We start from the raw sequence: 22324 nt of genomic DNA, 5'->3' as shown, positions 1-22324 counted from the left end.
AGTATCTTACCTGTACAGCAATTTAAAAAAACACTAATTACACTTAGTTTTATGTATTATACTTGAGTTACTTGCTGTTCACAATGAACTGCTCAGCCCTTACCTGTCTGTTTCCTCTGAGCTGCTCGATTTCGGGTCATCCTGCGGCTGCTCCTCTTCCTCCTGCACACCCCGTTGTGCAGTGGGGGGGACACAAGAGCCCCAGAACACTCTTTGCTGTCCTCTGAGCTACTTGTAGAGGATGAAGATGAAGAGGATGAAGATGAAGAAACCACAGAACCCTCTATTTCACTTTCTGTCAAAAAAAAAAGAGGCAATAGGTAATTATAATTCCAAACAGCTTCCACTTAGGAGATACATTTTGCTGATCCAAGAAATGTTCAAGATTTCCTCGTGTATCTTAAAATACACAATCCTGTCTGAATGTCTTACAGGGATGAAATTAATGGTTCTACAAAACATCCCAGTCCATATTCATGCAGTGTTCAGTGCCAGGAAGCTTCTTAAGCCTGTACTTAAGCTGCAATTAAAACAAAACAGCCCTTTTCAAGCAACAGATTTAAAAGAAAAGCAAGTTAAAAAAACCACCACGACAAAACATCTGCTTTGAAATGAGTTGCATTTTTGTCCAGGTCAGGTGTAGAGGAAGAAGGGAAGACAGGCACTTCTGTAATTTGCTAATTTTGGATGCCAAATTCTATGTAATGTGTGTACATACATATATTTACACATACATATATTGTGTTTGGGCATCTAACCTGTATTTTATAGTATCATTTATCAAACACACTATTCTTTCCCATTAATGGGTTTCTTGATTAACAAACTGACTGTATTCCACATGATTTCAAAACAGAAAATTATGTTTAATACACAGATTTTTTACAACATTCATTTAAATAACGTAGTAATTTTCCAAAATTCAGTAAAATTCACAGAATTCTGTATTATCCAAAAAACAGCCAATGATATGGAAATCCTGTCTAAAAGATTTTATGTTAAGAATATAAACTTCATTTAACAATTCAGAATTCAAATGCAAATTATGGCAAATCACAGAATGGTTTGGGTTGGACCTTAAAGCCCACCCAGTGCCACCCCCTGCCATGGACAGGGACACCTTTTACTGTCCCAGATTGTTCCAACCTGGCCTTGGACACTCCCAGGGATGGGGCTGCCACAGCTGCTCTGCCCAACCTGTGCCAGGGCCTGTCCACCCTCCCTGCCATGAATTTCTTCCCAATATCCAATCTAACCCTACTTTCCATCAGTTTGAAGCCATTCCCCCCATTCCTGTCCCTCCATCCCTTGGAAATGGTCTCTCTCCATCTTTTTTGTGGCTCCTTCAGGTCCTGGAAGGCCACACTGAGGTCCCCCCAAAGCTTCTCTTCTTCAGGCTGGACAATCCCAGCTGTGCCAGCCTTTCCTCCCAGCAGAGCTGCTCCATCCTCTGCCCACCCTGGGGCCTCCTCTGGCCTCTCCAGCAGCTCCATGTCCTTCCTGTGCTGCCCACAGGGCTGGAGCAGCTCTGCAGGGGAAGGTCTCACTAAAACAAGACTGTAATACTACACATTTATAAACTACCAAGTTTCTGACCTGATGACAATGCAGAACAGTTGGTTAGTGTTGTGGATCTTGCTTTCCCATTCCTTTCAAAGGGTGCCAGGCTTGGGAAATCCGAGGATTCTCCCGAGGAACTCTGGTTGTAGCTCGCAGTGTTGGGTTTATGGCTTGTGACACAGGCGGATCTGCTTGAGGTAGGTTGGGTAAAAGAATCTTCTTGCTCAGATTCAACTTTTGCCTGAGACTTCAATGGTTTCTGCTTCAAATTTCTGGGGAAAGGGGAAAGAAGGAAAAGCAACACAGGTTGCAAAACTGAGAGAGATAATGGCAATTCTGTATTTCAACACCACTAATGGCACACCACTGGATTTTAGGTTTGTGGAAGGGTCATTAGATGTGTGAGTCAACATTTAGGGACAACCCTAACTCTGAAAAGGATAAACATCAAGTACTTTCATTAAAATAAGTCTGCACTCCTCGTGAAGTTACACAGGAGACATTTGTTCTCTGCCCTGAGAAATTTAATGCTGAGTGTCCTGCAGACAATCCACGTCCTCTGACAGTTCACCAGGACGTTGCACCAGCAGCTGCAATTCCTGCTGAATTCCCAGCCTCTGGTTCAGTGCACACAAACCCTCCAATGAAGTGCTATGCAGACTCACATCATTCCACAACAAACTGAGTTCCAGAGACACGCAGAGGGTGCAGCCTCAGAGAAAATTCACTTCTGAAACAAAAACTCACCAATCTGATTCCTCACATGTTCCAGTGCTACCTCAGTCACATTCAGAACTATTTTGTCAGTGGTTTCCTTACACTGGAGGTTTTCAGACATTCATCCAGGGGCACAAGATGTAAAATCCTTTCTGGTCTCCAAACCCTCTCCCAAAGACTCCCAAACAAGACATACAATTCTCCACGTATGAGAAGAAAGGCAGTTTCAAAGTACAATTTCTGTCTATTCTGGTGTTTCTTTTTTTGAAAATGTAAAAAGTAAACCCCTGAAATTAGATTTATTTTTTTCCTTAAAACTCTTATTTCTATCCTTTCACTGCCAGAGAACAAAGACTGGACAGTAACAGAAAGGGAGAAGCTCAGTTTACCATGTTTAGCTTTTCTATTTTGCCTCACTTTATCCCACCCAGAAATTAAGAACATGAGTTAATCATGTCAAACAGCAGTTGTGCCAAAAGCTTGTTTGCCTTGAAAGGAGAAAAGGCAAATCCAGTCACCAACTGGATGCTACAGTAAGTGACAATTTCTATAAATTCTACAGGACTTTCTTCTGGAAGTCATAAAATATGTAATATATCCACATTTTAATCACAGTAATATAATCAGAAAGTTTCATTCCTTATTATTTTGGTCAGATTAAATACTGACTTCCTGACACAAATATTAAAAAACCCAAAAGTGAACCCTCCCAACCTTTCCTCCTCTTCTGTCCCTTTGCTGTTTCACACCCAGTTTTATACTACAAAAATCCCAGTATGTCTTTCCTACTGCAAGAGGATTATACAAAGTCTCAAAAAGCTTGCAAACTATTTAGCAGATCAGTTTTTATTCTCTTCCCACACTAAATGATGAGTATCAGTGTCTACATCTTCACAGTTTGGTTACCTGAGCATTTTGGTGGGCTGCTGCACTGAGCTTTGATTATGAAACCTCCTGGTGTACCTCTGGTTCCTTCGTAGCTTTTCGTTCTGTTTCTGCCCATTTTTGAAATCTGAAACAATTCTTCTTATTTTCTCTTCAAATAGTGCTGACAATCTCAAGGTCATGCTATAAATCTAGGAAAGGAAGTGACTTATATTAAAAACAAATCCTTTTATCCAAGAATAACAGTTCTAAAATAAAAAACTGTACAGAAAAGCAATAGGGAAAGCACATGGATTCCCATTAACATTCCAAAATAAGCCCTCATTTCATTAAGACATTCACAAGCCCCAGAACATTAACAGCTACCTTTGATTTTTTGTTTGGAGTATAAGATTTTGCATTACTAAATATCAGTCTTATATCTTTGCACAGTTCCATTGGAGTGTCGTAATTTCCAGCTTCCAGAGTTTCTTTCACTGTCCCAAAGTCCATTGGAGTATCAATAATATGTCTGTAATCCTGGATAAAACATGGGAAAAATGATACTGTGAAGGTGTAAAGGACAGAAAATACTTTGGAATTTCATTTCTGTAATTTAAGAGCAGCTAAAATGACACAGATCAGCTTAACCAGCAGGGGAAAACAAGCACCTACAACAGCAACACTTTTGCTGAGACTACTTGATTTCAAGTCTCCTCTTCATTATCCCATGAATTTTACCATGAGAAACAACTGATCTGGTGTAAAAAAACAGCCAAAAAACCCCCAAAACACAATGATGACACAAAACACCCCAAATTAAACCCTATCAAACACCTCAATCTTCCTTCCTCTCCTGTTAATTTTAAGATGTTTTTAAAACCTGGAGTGAGACTCCAACTCAAAATGTGAAGATCACAGGAAAACAGCTACAGTTTTTTTTCCTTTAAATGAAGTTTGTTGGGTTTTTAGGCCAAAAAGGACTGAAAAATCAGGGAGAAGAAAGAGAAGAAACAAATCAAGTTGAGCTCAAGCTCAATAAACTGGTCTTGTAGATTTTCCTCAATAAATTTTTTAATTAAGAAAATATAAATTTATCACAAAATTAATTCCCTATATGGAACAATAAGAAAGCAAGTTAAAAAAAAAGACTTTGAGAAGGTTACTAAGAAGGTTACTAAAACCAACTTACAGGATATTGATCCAAGTCAACAGGCTGCCTGAAAGGTTCTGAATCTTCACACTGGAAAATTAAATTCACCAGTTCCATGCACTGCTTCTTCCAACAGTTCTCATCATAGCCAGTTTTCACACTTTTGCCTTTCTTTAAGCCCCGTCCCTTGGAAAAAAGAAGTCAGGAAAAGCATTACTGAAAAATAGCAAGACAAAATTAAACCTGATTAAGTCCCTGCAATTATTTTTGTAGCAGAAAAATGCACTTCCAGACAGATTGTTCTGTAACAAAAAGGGCACTGTACTACCAGATTGTTTCCTAATATTTATTAATGAAATCTGGTGAATTATACTATTTTATTTTACTATATTTAATTTTTTAAAAAATAGTAAATAAGGCACAATCCCATACCTTCTGTTATATGTATTACATATTATTATATATCTTTTTTTCCCAAGTATGTCAGGTAATTATTTTATTTCAGCATTATGCAGACAACTGGAAACTCTCACACTGAACAACTTGAAAATGGTATTTTCTTACACAACTATATAGAATAAATATAAAAGCATTAAAACAGCAAAGACCTATTTAAGAAAAGCTTTTCCTTCCTTAACTCAATCAGAAAAATTCTGCTCTATGACTGTTAGAAAACCAAGCATAATTCCCACAGAATTTGGGTTATATGGTAAAGATCAGCCAACTCACTCTTCTTCTTCTATATGATGTTCTTGGAACACATTTTTCATCATCCTGCAAAAAAAAAAAATCAATCCTCTCAAAAATTATGTGGGAAAAATAAGTTATGGGTGCTCAAAGTGTCATTAGATTAAAACTGTGGTAAAAATAAGCTTTGATTATCAATTCTCTCAGTAAGAGAGAAGATGAGCATTAAAAAAACCCACAGCACAGCATTGCAGTCAGCAATAGGACAAGGGGGCACGATGGGCTCAAGCTCTGCCAGGGGAAATTGGAGATCAGAATAAAATTCTTTGCAGAGAGAGTGCTCAGGCATTGGAATGGGCTGCCCAGAGAGGGGGTGGATTCCCCATCCCTGGAGGGTTTTCAACTGAGCTTGGCCGTGGCACTGAGTGCCATGATCTGGTAAAGGGACTGGAGTTGGCCCAAGGGTTGGATTTGATCATCTCAGAGGTCTTTTCCAACTCAATCCATTCTATGATTCTATTCTATGATTTGGTAGACTTGGAAAGCAATACCCTTGATACCACCTGTGAAGATTCCTGAATCAAACTCTTGCCCTTATTACAAAGGAAAAAACACCCCCAGAAGTTTCAATGAGAAGTCAACCACCAGCTTTGCACCTCAGTGACTAAATATCATCAGTAATTCAACTCACTGATAACAAACATCATAAAACATTCATAAAAATATCACAATATTTTCCATGTTTTCATTGGCTATGTAAATAATTGAGCAAGTTTACCAAAAATATTGGAAGGCTGGTGGTATTTTCTCACCACCACAAATTACTGGAATTACCCACAAAAACCAAAAAGCTTACCAGGTCTGCATCATGACAATCTTGCTCATCATCTGTTGTGCTGCAGAGTTCAAAGATGTTGGTACAGTCCTGATCACTGCAATGCAATTAAATCTCTGTTACTGCAACTGCAAAACCTGTGCTGTTGTTTCTGAGATTAAACGGGGCCACAGCCAAGAGCTACATATGAAATGGAAGACAATAACTATGAATTAATTAGAAATTAGCATTAGAAATTTGAAAGGGGCCTTCCCTCCTGCAGAAAGGCTGCCCACACTCCAAATAAACCTCCTCAAGTGAATTAAGTCAGAGAAGCAGCAACAGGAACTTCTACCCATGACAGCACAGAATGTACAGGTTGAGCTGCTCAACACCCTCAATGCCAAGTGACATCTTGGTACTAGAAATACCAGGGAAAAAAAGTTAAAATGCTTTTAAGCTGAACATTTGAGTATTTAAAATAACGTTCAGGTAGAATTTACACCTGTCCTTGCAGTGCACTGAAAAGCAAATCAAAAGCAGGGCTCAGAACAAAGGGATGTTAAGCTGCTCATCCTTTCCCACTGTTAAAGAGCATGAGGATCCAAACATTATTTAGATTAAAATGCCACTTACTTGATAAATTTTAAGAGCTGAGTAGTGATCTTCTTTGCAGCTCTAGCAATGGCACTCCCAGGTTCATTGAAGGTTCTGGCATTGCTTTCAATGTATCTGACTTCCCAAACCAAGGCTGAGATTCTCCTTAAAATTAGAAAACAGGGCACCTTTAAAACTAAAGAAAAGCTTCAAACCAGCAAAATTCAACCTTTGTAATTTTCTGCCCAACTACATTGAGATGACCTTTGGTTTATGTCTTATTAGACCAGTCTCAAACTTATCATCCACATGGAAAACCCAAGGAAATAAAACCAACAATGCACATCTTTCATCCCTTGTTGTCCAACTCATTATTGATAATTCAAGACCAGAAAGTTTGGGGTAAAAACTCAGTTAACAGAACTGACCATGTAAACACTAGCACTTGTTACCACTAACCCATAAAATACCACTGAAATAATCCTGAGGATTGTGGATTCCCTGGAATCTTTAAGAACACTTGCATTTTTAAAAAGCTTAGATTTGACCTTATTCAAAAGGATGGGGGTAAAGAGCTATTTAACCACTACTGTAAATAATCACATTTATTCTGGACACATCAGAAGGTGCTTGTCACTAAACCCTATAAATGAAACACAAATTGTGTTGTATCTGAGGAATATTTAATTAACAAATACAAGGCACAAGCAATTACAAAAACATTGTCCAGAAGCTTCACCAATATTATATCTTTAAAGACATTTCAGTTACAATATTGCTTTCTGTGTTCCTCACAGACCTTGCTTTGAGGCCAAGTGACCAGTCAAAGCAGTGTCCTCTATAAAACAAGACTTGAGAAACTGCTACAAATTAGTTTTAGCTTGGTAGAAATGAGCTCCCAAATGACTTTTTATAATTAATTTCTCCAAATCCTTTAAACTGTAAAGCAGAGATAGCCCAGGCTTACAGTTCTTCACCTACAGATTTTCCAACTATTTCCCAAGACTTCATTTCTGTCTTATATAGGAGCAAACCCACTATTAATGACTCTATTGTATTTACAGACAGTGAATGCTTGAACATGATGAAGAACATGCTTCAATTTATTTCAGAGCTATGGACACCCAGCACATCCAGCAAATCAGAACTTTGTCATCACTACACTCTTTCCTCTTCCTCTTCCCTAAGTTTTATCATTTGAAATGGTGGTGCTAATATTTAATAGTTCATCTCTCAGTTTTAAGCTCATTTGTTAAATTAGGGAGAGCACAAGGGCTTAACCCTCTTCAAGTTCAAAGCAACTGAAGTACAGCACTTCAAAATTCGAATTGCCTTTAGGACCGAAGTAACTTCAGGGGATTTTTTTAAGTATTTGTTGATTTCAGAAAGCAAATTTCTCAGAGAATAAATGTCAGTGCTTATTGTAAGTCTGAACTGTTTCTGCAATGGCTTCACTTGATTCGTTGCAAATTCCCACCTTTTCCTGACCCCCATTAACTCGTCCACGTGACCTGGTGGAGAAAATCTCATCACTGAATCACGGGACAGTTCGGGGTAGAAAATTGCCATCACATACAAAGATTTCCTTCAAATCTCAAACTGTCACCACATATAAAGAGGCAGAAAGGGACTTGGGGGGACTGAGTGACAGGAAGCTCAACAGGAGCCACCAGTGTGCCCAGGTGGCCAAGAAGGCCAAGGGGATCCTGGCCTGGATCCAAACTAGCGTGGCCAGCAGGCCCAGGGCAGTGACCCTTCCCCTGGACTCTGCCTTGGGGAGGCCACGCCTTGAGTGTTGTGTTCAGTTCTGGGCCCCTCAGGTCAGGAAAGAGCTTGAGGGGCTGGAGCGGGGCCAGAGAAGAGCAACGAGGCTGGAGAAGGGACTGGAGCACAAGTGCTGTGGGGAGAGGCTGAGGGAGCTGGGGGTGTTCAGCCTGGAGAAGAGGAGGCTCAGAGGTGACCTCAGCACTGTCTGGAACTGCCTGAAGGGAAGTTCTGGCCAGGTGGGGGTTGGTCTCTTCTCCCAGGCACTCAGCAATAGGACAAGGGGGCACGATGGGCTCAAGCTCTGCCAGGGGAAATTGAAGTTGGAGATCAGAAAAAACTTCTTTGCAGAGAGAGTGCTCAGGCATTGGAATGGGCTGCCCAGAGGGGGTGGATTCCTCATCCCTGGAGGTTTTGAAACTGAGATTGGCTGTGGCACTGAGTGCCATGATCTGGTAAAGGGACTGGAGTTGGCCCAAGGGTTGGACCTGATGATCTCGGAGGTCTTTTCCAACCCAATCCATTCTATGATTCTATGAAGACAGTGCCAGCATGTCTGCCCTGGCAGCACTGACCTGTAGAACCTGTTGGCCAGCCGGGTCCGGATGGTGTTCAGGTCCGTGGGATACGCGATCACGGTGCAGTACTTGGGGTACGTGCACAGGTCAACGGGGCCAGAGAAAGCGGCTGAAATGTCTGTGAGGAAACAGCAACAACAGCAAAGATTGAACTGCTGGAATCGTGGGAGGAAAGACACAGAGGAGTGTCAGGACAAGGGGAAATGGATTCAAACTGACAGAGAGTAGGGTTAGATGGGATAACAGGAAGAAATTGTTCCCTGTGAGGGTGGGCCTGGCACAGGTTGGCACAGGCCCTGGCACAGGTTGGCCAGAGAGACCTCGAGATGAGCTCAGTTGGTTAAAACTTGGTTGTAATAATGCCAAGGTCATGGGTTCAATCCCCTGTGTGGACTCTTGACTTAAGAGTTGGACTCGATGACCCTTGTGGGTCCCTTTCAGCTCAGAATAGTCTGTGATTCTTTGATGTGGTTGCCCCATCCCTGAAAGTGTTCAATGCCAAGGTTAGACAGGGCTTGGAGCATCCTAGGCTAGTGGAAGCTGTCCCTGCCCATGCAAGAGGTTGGAATGTGATGATCTTGAAGGTCCCTCCCAACTCAGGCCATTCTATGATTCTCTTTCAAAGCTTGTACACATATGACAATGGTCATATGTGTTCATTTGTTATGTGTAATTATTCTTGATAAAACCAATGACTTACAAAATTATCACAGAATCCCAGAGCACGCTGAGCTGGGAGGGACCCACAAGGATAATCAATCTTACCCTTAGCCCTGCACAGGCCCAACCCCAAGAGTCACACCCTGTCCCTGAGAGCAGCAATCAAAGGCTCCTGAAGCTCTGGCAGCCTCGGGGCCATACCCCACTGCCCCGGGGAGCCTGGTCAGTGCCCACCACCCCCTGGGGGAAGAGCCTTTCCCTGAGATCCAACCTAACCCTGCCCTGACAACTTCAGGCCATTCCCTGGATTCTGTCCCTGGGACCACAGAGCAGAGATCAGTCCCTGCCTCTCCTCTGCCCCTCCCCAGGAAGGTGTAACTGCAGCATGTTCTGACCTCAGTCTCCTCCTCTCCAGGCTGAAGGGCACAGACAAACGCACAAACATTTCCCATACTTTATCAGAGGGAATTTTTAAAGCATGCCATGGATATTTCAAGGCTCCTTATAAATGAATGTTAGGAGAAAACTACCTAAAGCTTGGATTACATGCTCACCAAGAGTCATAAGCTGATCAATACCACTGATAATCCGTTCACAGGCTTCATCCCGAGATTTCATCCCCCACTCCCCTTCCTGGGGTTTGTACAGGAGCTTCTCCACCTCTTCTGAAGTCACAGAGACACTTGCTCCCAATTCCTCAGGCTGATCAACTGAAGAGACAGAGCAAAAAGGGGAAGGGGGAAGAGTGAGAATACAAACCAAGATAAATCATGAAATATTCACACTTATTAATCATACGCTTTTAACTGACAAGAAAAATCTTGGAGTTTGATACTACAACTGTGGGGAAAAAAGTGACACAAAAATGTATGTAACAACAAAATACCCTTTATTCTCCTCTTCTGCAATTCTGAACTTCCAGAAAACTTTTTCCTCCTCTTACTCTAGGCACAAGACTTGACAGAGGACTAATCAGAAGGGCTGTTTATGCTTTTTGAGATGCACATCCTGAACTTCACAGGATCATAATTTAATGACTTAGTTTGTACCTTTAATCAACTGCAAGTTAGACAATATACTTTGTGACACCCTTCCTGGTATTAATAACTGTGATCTTTTGACAACTTTGAAATAATTGTTTTGAACATGGCAGCTCTCAAAGCAACAAGTTTTGTCTTAGAGCTGGATACCAACAGCACTTCCATCAGCACGGGGAGTCTGGCCATGGAAAAAGAAAGCAAGAAAGCAAAAGGGTCCTTGTCAGTGCCAGGATGACTGCAATCCATGAATATGCTGCAGACTAAATCTAAAATACATTTCAGCTGCAACTACTGTAGAGAAAAATCCAAGTTTTAATGGGGAATCCTCTAAGTTTACAAAAAATACTATTTTTCCTTCAGCTGACATGGGTTAGTTTTAATAACTCAAAGTAATTTGTAGTTCTTCTGGTGCTCTGACAGAGTGTTTGTTATTCACTGAAACAACACTAAAGATGAAGCAGCTCTTCAAGCACCTCTGAGTCTGTGTCTTGAATATCATGAGACAAAACTTATGCTGGCAGGATACAGAAAGTAACAAATTATTAGTCCACCTTCAGTGCTGCTGCTCTCCCACACATCCACCTGAGCCAACTGAATGGAGAAGAAATATTTTTAACAGTGGTAAACATGAGGGACAATTTCCATCTGTCCTGTAAATCATTCCATTGAAAAAAAGGAAGGGACAGCAAAGGGGAAGGGGTTTAATCCCCTTTTTACACTGTATTGTCAACATTAAAATGTTTCTGTAAATGAACTAAGTCTAACAGCTTCACTTCTCTACACAGCGCCATTTTCTGCCTGAAACAAAGACAGAAAAAAAGGAGTTCTGCATAGTTTTCCTGTTCTCCCTGTAGCCAAGTAGCTGTTGTACCTATCCAGGGTCAGATGATGTTATTCCCAATGTTTAACCTTATCCACCAAAGCCACATTACCATTTAGGTTTTCTTTATTCCCCTGGGTGACCCTTCCCTGCTTCCCTACAGTAAAGTCATAGCCAAAGATGAGACAAGTGGCTACTGAGAACATGTGCAATATACTCAGATTTAAAATACAGCTCAAGCCTTTCTGATGTCTGGGGAATACCTAGAAAAGGTTATTAAGAAATTAAATTTATTATCTTTTTTGATAGCTTTTTCAATAACTAATCTCTCAGTATCTACTAAACTTTCCCCAAACATTTGAAGTATTTCCTTCAGAATTGCCCTGGAAGGTGCAAAAGGGAAAAAATAAAGGTGTATTTAAGTTACTTCACTAAATCTGAATTAGTAACTCACAGGAATCTCCTCAGGTGCAATACCTGCATGAAATAAAGGAACTGGAAAGAGAGAGAAGCACATTATAAACCAATTTATTAATAAGTTTCTACCTACCATTATCAGGAACTGGTTCCATGTCCCAGGGGCTCAGCTTTTCAATTTCACCATTGTCCCACCTGAGTCGCCAAGAAAAAAGTAAAATAAGAGAATAAGTTCAATTTATCTTGACTCAGAAGTGTTCCCTCCAAGCATATTTAAATCACAGCTATAAGCACATTTAAATTACAGCTATTGTTAGGGATTGATAAGATATATTGTATAAACATACCTGCAAACAAAAGCATTAGTTTGCAATCAGCAGAGAGGAAACATTCTTCACAAAGAATTCAAATTAAAACTGTGCTTCTGGTTTTGGCTGTATGCAACTTACTCAATTTATAAACCAATTTTACAAAGCCTGTATCAAGAAGCTTAAGAAGAAAAATAAGCTGCAGACCTGGAAAAGTGAGATAACAACATCAAGGGGAAGATTTGAGAAAAAACACAAGAGAGGATTTTCCTGCTGACCACAACAGGAGTTGGGCAAGCCCATGGAATGTTTCAGAGGAAGGGAGAACAGTAAGTGAGGTATTTCATATATCAAGATTTCATTTGATTAGGCAGGCCCCATTTAAGACAAAGAAAAGAATAAACATAAAATGAAGAAACTGAAGTTAATTAAAGTCCAATCAAAGTAAAAGTAAACTCAAGAGATATTGATGTATCTGTATATTCATTCTGATAACCAAGTATTAGGCATAAACATCATTTTGATCTCTCTCCAAATCCTCAGATGTTTTTAAAAACACACAAAATACCTCTGAATTTTGGTATTTTGAACACAAGAAATGCCTGACTGTATCAGCTGGTCCAGCTACACCAGTAATTGTGTCTTTGAAGCTCTGAGTGGAGATGCTGTTTGCAGACCACATAATCCTGGTGCAACCTCATTCTACTCTCACTTGCAGCATTCCTGAGCCCTCTATTCCTCCAGGCACATCTGGGAACACATCCTAACCCATTTCCTTTGCTGTTTATGTTTATTCAGTATCTTTTTGAACCTGCCAGTATTGCTTCCACAGCCTCCTGTGGAAATCTGTGTGCTCCAATCTTGTCATTTTAGTTTCTCTAACATCTTTTATATATATATGTACATCTATCTCTATCTGTATATATACCTGTATATATATATATATATATATATGTATATATATATATTCCTTTATTATCAGCACATACCAGAAACAAATACAATCAGTCTACAGTTCACCAATTTCCCTCCAGAGCTTTGCCAGCAGCTTCCCTCAGAGTTCTCCAAATTCCTGGGTGAATTTCATCTGCTTCTGATGCCTTAACACTCAGATATTTGGCCTAAAACCTCCTTTGTATTTACTACAAACCAATTGGAAATTGAAATGATTATGCTCAGAGTACTTTGTAATGAAACCTCTGCTCAGCAAGAGCATTCTCTCTGTTGTTTTGGATTATCCCATGACTAAGGAGAACTTGGATCCATCACATTCAGCCTGTTTGATCTTCATGAACTGACAGAGTTCTGAAGGTTCATCAGTTCAGTTCCCCTCCCTAGTTATTGTACAATACTTCTGAAGTTGATAATATTCCCAAGTAGATAAACTACTTCACAATTTTGCATTTACCAACAGTTTGGGCCCCACTTAGTTCTGCTTGAGCTCCACTCATCCAAGTAATGCAACTTAATATATCAAGCTGCTTCTACACAAACACCTCTTACTGTCTGACCAATAAAACAACAACAAAAAAAATCAATTTATCTTCAATTTATTTCCTATCTGTACAACAGTAACTGTGATAACTTGGGATTATTGAGCGTGTGACAAAAAGAACAAGGGACCCAGCCAAGCTACAAAACCCGAATGCATCTGCCACACACTCCAGATACTTTCATGTAATGTTAGAAATCTCTAGAAGAGCTGTTTGAGCCCAGTTAGAACAAAGGCACATTCTCTACAAAAGCAGCACAGATCTTGGAAGAGGCTCTTTGGAAAGGGGTCTTTGGAGAGCACAGCATTCCTTCCCTGTTCAGTTACTGGGATCTGCTCTGCTGAAGGCTGGGGCATTAAAATACTGAAACATCCTTTAGCCTTCACAGAAGGAAGGAGCCCAGGAAATGCCCCATTTCAGAACTGCAAACTTCATTTTGAACTGGTCAAGAAAACAACCAAATTACAACTAAACTTGTTCTTAAGGAACAACTGTGGTACGTAACAAAATATATGAGACCTACAGATATTGATCGTAGTAACAACATAACAGCAAGAACTTCAGTCTGGGAGTTAATTCCACCTTCTCACCAAGGAAAATTATGGGATAGAAGACCAAGTAGATGAAACAAAGAACCCAAGTATGTAAAACAATCTTTGCAGTCCCGCAGAATTGTCTATTAGTGATAATTATTTCCTTTCTTTGCAACAAGTTCAAAAGTTCCTGAGAACAGAAGTAACTAAGAAGCCCTCCAACAATGAAACTCTGAATATTAAATGTACTGTAAAAGACATGAGAACAATCTCTGGGCATGGCAGAACAGAAATATTAAGTATTCACTATTTACTCTCCTTGGAGTCCCACCTTGCTGAGGGAATCCAAAGTAAGCAAGATTCCAGAATTGTCCTTCCAGTGCCTAAAGGGGACTTACAAGAAATCTGGAGAGGGATGCACAAGGGCAGGTAGGACAAGAAGGTTAAGCTGAAGAAGGGCAGGTTTAGATCAGGTGTTAGGAAGAAATCCCTCCCTGTGAGGGTGGGCAGGCCCTGGTACAGATTGGGCAGAGAAGCTGTGGCTGCCCCATTCCTGGGAGTGTCCCAGGCCAGGTTGGACAGGGCTTGGAGCACCCTGGGCTGGTAGGAGGTGTCCCTGCCCATGGCTGGGGGGTTGGAACTGGATGATCTTTAAGGTCCATTCCAACCCAAATCATTCTGTGATTCTATTCAAAACAGTTTGGACAGGGCAGGGCAAGGATAATACCCTGATTCTGAACACTGAGGTCCAGAGACATCTCTGCCCACCTTTGTGTGAAGGCCTCTTTGCTGACATAAAAGAGGGTGTACAATGTGACAGGCAGAAGACTGAGGACTGGAAGCAAAAGGACCATGATGTCAGTAACCAAAACAGATTCAGCATCTCCATCCAAACCCAATCATCAATGAAGACTAAAATTAACATTCACTGAAAATTGCATTGCTTGGTTCATGGAAGGGATCCAGCCTTAGTCACTACAGAAAATGTGAAGAGGTCAACAGCTTCTTTTACCATTGCCATCCATTAACAAGTTGCCACAAATTATTACATATTCACATTGTGCTGCATTAGCAGCTCAAAACTGTAAGTGACAACGCAGCCAGGAAAATAATTTAATGGAGTGATTTATACACTCTCATACCAATAAAGGCAGCTGTGTGAGAGGCAACCCACACCACCACCACCTAAGCGTGAAACTTGGTACTTACTTAACACTGTAGCACTGGAAGTGACTGTCTGGATACTGAGGCTGGTAAGGTTCTTGTCCCAGCACTGTCCCAAACCACCAGGCATCGTCAATGATGGAGCGGAACCTGTCGGCTACAGCAGAACACTCTGCTCAGAGATTCTGTTAAGGGACCTTATGGAACTCCTTCTCTTGCACATGCCATTAGAAAAGCTTTTAATCAATGTACTTCTTGATTTCTTTCTGTAATTAAAAGTTCTAAACCCACTGACATCCCAAAAAAAGAGATGAGATCTCAATAGATGTTTTGACAACTGTACTCAGCTCCAATGCAAAATTTTTAATTCTTACCTACCAGAGAACCCTCTGAAGCTGCAAACAAGCAGCACATTCAGGAATTAGCCAAGGAGGTATTTCTGATTTCCAAACTGATCAGTCAAACCCTGAGCAAACACACTTACAGGCCTGCCAGTTCCTCTGCCGGGCTTCATCGTAGAACTGCCGTAAGATCAGGAAATCGATAACATCTGGCATGTCGTGGTACCTGGAGGACAAAAATCAGCCCTTCCTTATGTGCCTCAGGGTTTTAGGAAGAAGAGTCAAGAGAAACACATTTTTAAATGCTTTCTAAAAAATTACAAACACACATACCTGATGGAAAATGATTTGTCTGTGTGTTTCCCAGTGGCGTGATCGATAAAGGCAAGCTTGAGGCAACATAATGTGGGAGGGCCAACTTCGTATCTAATTCCAACAATTTTTACCAATTCCTGATCCTACAGGTAAGAACAAACAGCTTCAGGAATTATTCCCTTAGGGACCATGCACAGAACTGTCAGTGTAACATCAGTTAACTGACTGCACTACATGCAAAAACCCCAAAATATTGAAATTACATTTGAGATTTCAATGACAGCCTGTCAGGCTTGACAATTTTAACACAGGCATTTAATCTGGGCTTCTCACAGGGAATTCTTAAGACATTCTGGTAATTGAAGACACTTTCCCCTATTGTTTCCATAGGGAAATAGTGTAACCTCCTGAAGCCACGTTTCACAGTGTAAGGAAACTCTTCAGTGCAGACCTACCCTAAGCACCACTTTCCTCCAAGGCTCCTTGTGGGGGTTCAGTTCATAGATGTTATTTCTTCTCACTGCTTCAATGTAAGCTTCGTGCCCTTGTCGAAAATATATCACCTAAAAAACCCCAACAAACCCCAGAGAGTCAATGCTTTCCTGAATTCAGTAATTATAGTCACAGAATCACAAGCATTGAAGGATTTTAATCAACATTCCTACCTCGTCACCCATCTGAGGGACAAAGGGGGATCTTCGAAGAGCTGTGTCTGTTATCCAAACTGGAGGGTGCCAGTCATAGGACAATTCCATGTTTAATGGTTGTGTTGCAGCATCAGCCTGCACAAAATTAGACACAATGGACATAATGCTGACATGACATTAAAACAACTTGTTCCATCTTCATTTGGCAGAAAACAGCTTAACTTACACAAAAGATGCGTTACTTAAAACCAGACATTTAAGAGGGTTAGACTCACAGTCACAGAATGGTTTGGTTGGGAGGGACCTCAAAGCCCACCCAGTGCCACCCCCTGCCACGGGCAGCGACACCTCCCACCAGCCCAGGTTGCTCCAAGCTCTGTCCAGCCTGGCCTGGGACACTTCCAGGGATGGGGCAGCCACAGTTTCTCTGCCCAACCTGTGCCAGGGCCTGCCCACCCTCACAGGGAAGAATTTCTTCCTAATATCCAATCCCTTCAGCTTAAGACCATTCTCCCTTCTCCTACCACTCCATGCCCTTGTGAAAGTCTGATATCCTGTACAGGTATTTAATAAACAGATTTTCTCTTTCATACCAGCAACCTTGAGAACCCTTTTTATGTGGAAAGTGAAAGTGACTTCACTTGGAATGCTGATTCTTCCCTACAAATCAGCAGATGCCTCCCATTTGGGATGGCCTCAAACTAACTACACGTAACTGTGTGTAGAGACACCAATACTTTTGTCTAACGACAATAAAAATTATTTTGAGTTTTCAGTGACGAGGCCTAAAACCTGAGACAGAAATTACTCAAAGACTGAGTATGAGAAACAAAACTTATACCTCCTCCTGCTTTTTCGGTTTGGGTTTTTTCCTCCTTTTCCTTCTCCTCCTCTTGGGAGGGGAGGATTTCTCTGCTGACACCTCATCCTCCGAGGTGCTGCAGTACCGGACCGCCTTGCGCCGCGAGGTGCGCACGGGCGGCTGGAGGTTAATCCCGGCATCCGCGATCCAGTCCGAGTACCGGCTCGAGGAATCACTGCCAGGGGGTCAGGGAAACAAACACAGAACCAAAGGGTCACTATCTCAGAATGCTGAATTCATAGAATCAATTGGGTTGGAAAAGATGTCCAAGATCATCAAGTCCAACCCTTGGGCCAACTCCAGTCCCTTTACCAGATCATGGCACTCAGTGCCACGGCCAAGCTCAGTCGAAAAACCTCCAGGGATGGGGAATCCACCCCCTCTCTGGGCAGCCCATTCCAATGCCTGAGCACTCTCTCTGCAAAGAATTTCTTTCTGATCTCCAGCTTCCATTTCCCCTGGCAGAGCTTGAGCCCATCGTGCCCCCTTGTCCTATTGCTGAGTGTCTGGGAGAAGAGACCAACCCCCACCTGGCCAGAACTTCCCTTCAGGAAAATACCAGCAGGTATCAATCGCTGTTGAAAGCGACAACAAAATCACTGCAGTTACTGCACCTGAAGTTTATTGTGAATTTTTTGGGAACGTGGTAATTAAAAGCACATTTCTTACAGAAACTGAAGTCTGGGGATTTCCAAAATCAGTCATTTTAGTCAAGAAAGTTGTGCAATGAAATTCTGGACTAGTTATAAGCCCTCCCTGAAGAACACAGCAGCCAAACACTGCTTAAATTCTTTAGTTATACACATCTCACAGCTACACATTTGCTGTCCCTCTCTCTGTATTTTTTAGTTCCAGAAAACAGATCTTAAAAAGCCACAATAAAATAGAGTTATCTAAACTTCAGTTCTACATAAACTAAAACCTTGCAAAAATGAAGATTTTTTTCAATAAATTTGGTAGAGTAAGGAACTGACTTTTGCTGCCTTACTAAAATAAACAAACCCAAACAACCGAAACCCCCTCAAAACCAAACAAAATCCCTCACAACATAAAAACCCAACAAAACAAAACACAGTATAATGTTCCAGACTGTCTTCTCTTTCCTTGCCATGTTGCAAAAAAAAAAATAGGGATTTGGAACTATATTAAAAGACAGAAGTATTTTGGTGAAATAGAACAGTAAATAACAATTTGATGTGTCAGTAAAGTGTATCAATCATAATACAGAATGTAATCCCAGCTGAGGCTCAGCACAGCTCTGAAGTTGTCAGAATTCAAGTAAAACTCATCATCAAGTAAAAACTGGGGTGTTTGTTCACTTTTACCTAGAACTGTTACTGTTGCTTTTCTTGTCACTTCTCCACTCTTCCTCTTCATCTGATGAGCCAGAGCACTCACTTTCTTCAGCTTCCTAAATTCAAAAATAAGCAGTCAATCCTAAATTTTCTCACAGCAAATATTTTAAAGGTTTGAAACATAAACCCACATTTATTGTCTGCATATTATCAAGTTAGGAAGAAATGTGGTAAGAAGTTGTTGAAATGGCAATCATTAGGTCGTGTAAAGTACATCAGAAAATCTCTCTCACAGAGAAGGATTTACTCACTGCAACAGGAACAGATCAAGAAAAATCATCACACCTCCCCTGCACACACAACATGGGGATATTCTGACACTGCTATGGTTTTTTTTCATTAATTATGCAAGTCACAATCAGGTGATTTTCTTTCCCCTGGTTTTAGTATCAACTGATTGACCAAGTACTAACTGAGTGTATTCTGGCATGTATTTTTTAAAATGCTAAATTAAATTGTGCAGATACATCAAGACATATCACAACTTCTGTGATTTCCTGATTGTTTTTCAGCAATTTATTTGCACCAACTTCATGTTTTAAATGTGTCTTCCAGAAGCATAATGCATTGCTCAAGTTCTATCCTGTCAAGCAAAAAAAAAAAATCAATAAAACCCTAATAAACAAGATTTAACTTGTAACTTCAGTTCTTCTCTTTAACTCTACCATTCATATGATATAAACCAAAAAACCCTGAACATTTATATAAAAGCTCAGATTTTTATATATTATTACTTTAAATATTAATACATCAAAGATCACTTTAAAAAAAAAGTATGTCTAATATTTACAGGACACTGCACACAACTCTCCTATTTGCACCTGGAATGTCAGGTGCCAAAAGTCTCCTGTCATCTCCCCTCCCACTTTATTTCCAAAATAAGAAAAACCTGAACTCTTCATTAAATTTAAGTGACTTCCAGTTTTCAGCCACACTGAGGCCGAGAGGCCAGAAGAGAATCAGTTTCTAAGCAATACCATTCCTTGTCTTATTTACAAGATTTCCTTATCTCCTGAACATTGTCCATTTTATCCAACCCTCTTCCTTATCAAAGTGACTGTTCCAACCTTCTCTACTCCTTTCAGGTCTTCCCTTTTTCCCAGCCTGAGACTATTTCCTTGTGTCAAGGTAAGAATTGCAGTCCCAGCAGAACTACCACTGATTTACAGCATCTGGTAACACAACAGCCCAAAGCTCCCTCTGCCCACAGCACAGTCCTGTGTCACAAATTTGGAAGGTTTTCACAGAGAAACGGCAAAATGTATCTAAAATCCAAACTTAAAAATGCATCTAAAATCCAAACTTAAGCTGAAGTCAACTGTCCATCAGATTTTTGCCTTGGGCTGTGGCTCTGGTTTAGAGGATTCCCAATAAACCAGTTCAGCCATTTATGAAATGCCAGGAAATAGTATTGTTATCAAAGGAACAAATACCAAAGCTTGAGAAGTGCCAACAGTGATGATTCACAGAGAAATACTTTTCCTTGGAAAAAGGGGGGGTTTGTTTGCTTGTTTTAAGAGGGAAAAGAGCACATTTAACTTCATTTATTGAAGAACTCAAGTTCAAAATCAGAACTCTCTCATAAGAGACCTCACCTGCTCTATCAAGCCAAAGCAGTTGTCCCTTTCCTCGTCAGAAGATTCCAGCTGTTCAATGTTATTCCGGGTTCGGTAATTGGAATATTTCCTTCTGTGCAGTCTCCGCTTAGATTGGATTAATGAGGACTCAGAATCACTCTGATTAATACAGGAAGGGAAAAAGCAGAAGTCAAATAAAAATATTCATGTGGCAAACTTTTCTGAGGGTGGAAGTGTGGCTGAAAGCGCTGCTGAATGTGAAACTGAAATGGCCTGATCACAAACAGCCTGACCAGGACAAAACTCCCTCTCACAAGAAGTAAATTCCCTATAAGTCAACAGTTTTAAATTTGCTGTTCCAAATTAAAGATTAATTCATTGTTGTAAGAAATTGCTCTTTATCAAGTACTGTGACAGTCTGTTCACATGACCTGATAAATACACTCACAGAATCACAAACAGTAACTGCCTACAATGTGCAATTCTGAGAGGACCAGAAATCACACTGTGGGTTGGCCTGGAAGGGACATCAAAGCTCTTTCAGTGTCACCCCTGCCATGGGCAGGGACACCTCCCACCAGCCCAGGGTGCTCCAAGACCTGTCCAATCTGGCCTTGGACACTTCCAGGGATGGGGCAGCCACAGCAACACTGGGCAACATGTGCCAGGGCCTGCCCACCCTCACAGGTGGAATTTTTTCCTAATATCCCATCTATCCCTGCCCTGTGGCAGTTTGAAGCCATTCCCCCTTGTCCTGTCCCTCCAGGCCATTGGAAATGGTCTCTTTCCATCTTTCTTGTGGCTCCTTCAGGCACTGGAAGGCCACAGTTACGTCACCCCAAACCTTTTCTTCTCTCCAGGCTGAACAATCCCAATTGTCTGAGCCTTTCTTTCCCCAACTCCCCTCAGTAAAGGGGATTCCACTGTAGAATTCTTCTGTCAAACTGTTTAATACTGCAAGACAGTTAATCAGGCCACAATCTTATAAAACCAACACAATAACCAAGTTTTCCTTCTCACCAAACTTCCACAAACCAGACAATGAAAAAAAGCACTTGAAACAAGGCAAGTCTGAAAAAGTTTCCCCATACACAAAACACTGCCATGTAAAATAAAATGACAAGGGAACAGTAATGTAGCCTGTAATTCCTCAAACACAGGACCCTGAACCATCTCACTTGCACCTCAGGGCAGTACCATGGACCTGCAACAACTCTGTTTCATGCAGTAAAACCAGAATGGCCTGAGAGCAAACCTGCCTTTTAAAATGAATCCGAAATACCTCAGATGGAAAGAGGTAAAGACTGAAAACAAAAAGAATTCCAGGTATTCATCAAAATAAATTGAACCCTGTCCTGCAATAATTGGAAGCTGAATCATGTGGGGCCTTTGAGGACCAGACCTACAGAAATACCTGCCTTCATTTCTTACACCACCACTTGTCCCTGGGCACAGAATGCCCATTTTCAAGGAGCTGCCACGTACCTTTTCCAATGACTCAAATGACTTTTTCTTCTCTGTTGCATAAAGATCTCTCTCTTCTTCCCCTTTTGCAATCCGATATTCTTCCAGCTTCCTACAAGAAGGTCAGGAAAATCCAATTCTGTAACTGTTTTGACAGTGCTGGTCTCTTTAAACGATCTATCTCAAAATTCCTAGTACCTAATCCCATTTCACTATTAATTTCAGATGTTATTATTGCTCAAACAACTCCTCTCATTTCCAGATAAAACATGGATATTAAGAAATTATTCCTTGCAAACGTCAAAATGCAACCAACTTTTCCAACCTAGTTTTTAATGCACATTTTCCCCTTTGCAATAATTCCATCTCCCAATACTGGGAATGTTTCTTAAAACCTTCAGAGGCGTAGTAGCACATAAGGCTGTACCATTAAAGAGAAATATTTAGCTGTTAATTCTCCTTTTTACTGATGAATCTCAGAATATTCTGAGTTGGAAGGGACCCACAAAGATCACCTTCAGTGACTGGCCCCTGTGGGGACTGAACCCACAACCCTGCCATTATTACCACCATGCTCTAATACTGACAGTCCTT

At 40.9% G+C, this 22324-nt stretch overlaps 1 protein-coding gene across 1 annotated transcript in view; it reads right to left on the bottom strand.

The window, feature by feature from the left end:
* The window catches only part of BRWD1 (bromodomain and WD repeat domain containing 1), a 50956-nt gene that overhangs the window by 7768 nt on the left and 20864 nt on the right, over positions 1 to 22324 (bottom strand). The window contains exons 20-39 of the mRNA XM_071566781.1: positions 21752 to 21842; positions 20285 to 20425; positions 18660 to 18745; positions 17314 to 17509; positions 16491 to 16607; positions 16281 to 16388; positions 15844 to 15968; positions 15654 to 15736; positions 15215 to 15326; positions 11805 to 11866; positions 9949 to 10104; positions 8732 to 8852; positions 6432 to 6557; positions 5838 to 5913; positions 5024 to 5068; positions 4334 to 4480; positions 3529 to 3681; positions 3184 to 3353; positions 1597 to 1832; positions 104 to 295 (exon numbers count right to left, since the gene is read on the bottom strand). Coding sequence (XP_071422882.1) covers positions 104 to 295; positions 1597 to 1832; positions 3184 to 3353; positions 3529 to 3681; positions 4334 to 4480; positions 5024 to 5068; positions 5838 to 5913; positions 6432 to 6557; positions 8732 to 8852; positions 9949 to 10104; positions 11805 to 11866; positions 15215 to 15326; positions 15654 to 15736; positions 15844 to 15968; positions 16281 to 16388; positions 16491 to 16607; positions 17314 to 17509; positions 18660 to 18745; positions 20285 to 20425; positions 21752 to 21842 — 2543 coding nt within the window. The remainder of the gene's footprint in view (positions 1 to 103; positions 296 to 1596; positions 1833 to 3183; positions 3354 to 3528; positions 3682 to 4333; positions 4481 to 5023; positions 5069 to 5837; positions 5914 to 6431; positions 6558 to 8731; positions 8853 to 9948; positions 10105 to 11804; positions 11867 to 15214; positions 15327 to 15653; positions 15737 to 15843; positions 15969 to 16280; positions 16389 to 16490; positions 16608 to 17313; positions 17510 to 18659; positions 18746 to 20284; positions 20426 to 21751; positions 21843 to 22324) is intronic.

Source organism: Pithys albifrons, chromosome 1 (genome assembly GCF_047495875.1).
Source record: "Pithys albifrons albifrons isolate INPA30051 chromosome 1, PitAlb_v1, whole genome shotgun sequence".
NCBI classification, from domain to species: Eukaryota; Metazoa; Chordata; class Aves; order Passeriformes; family Thamnophilidae; genus Pithys; species Pithys albifrons.
The sequence above is the reverse complement of the archived record's forward strand: the minus strand, read 5'-3'. Positions and strand labels throughout refer to the sequence as shown.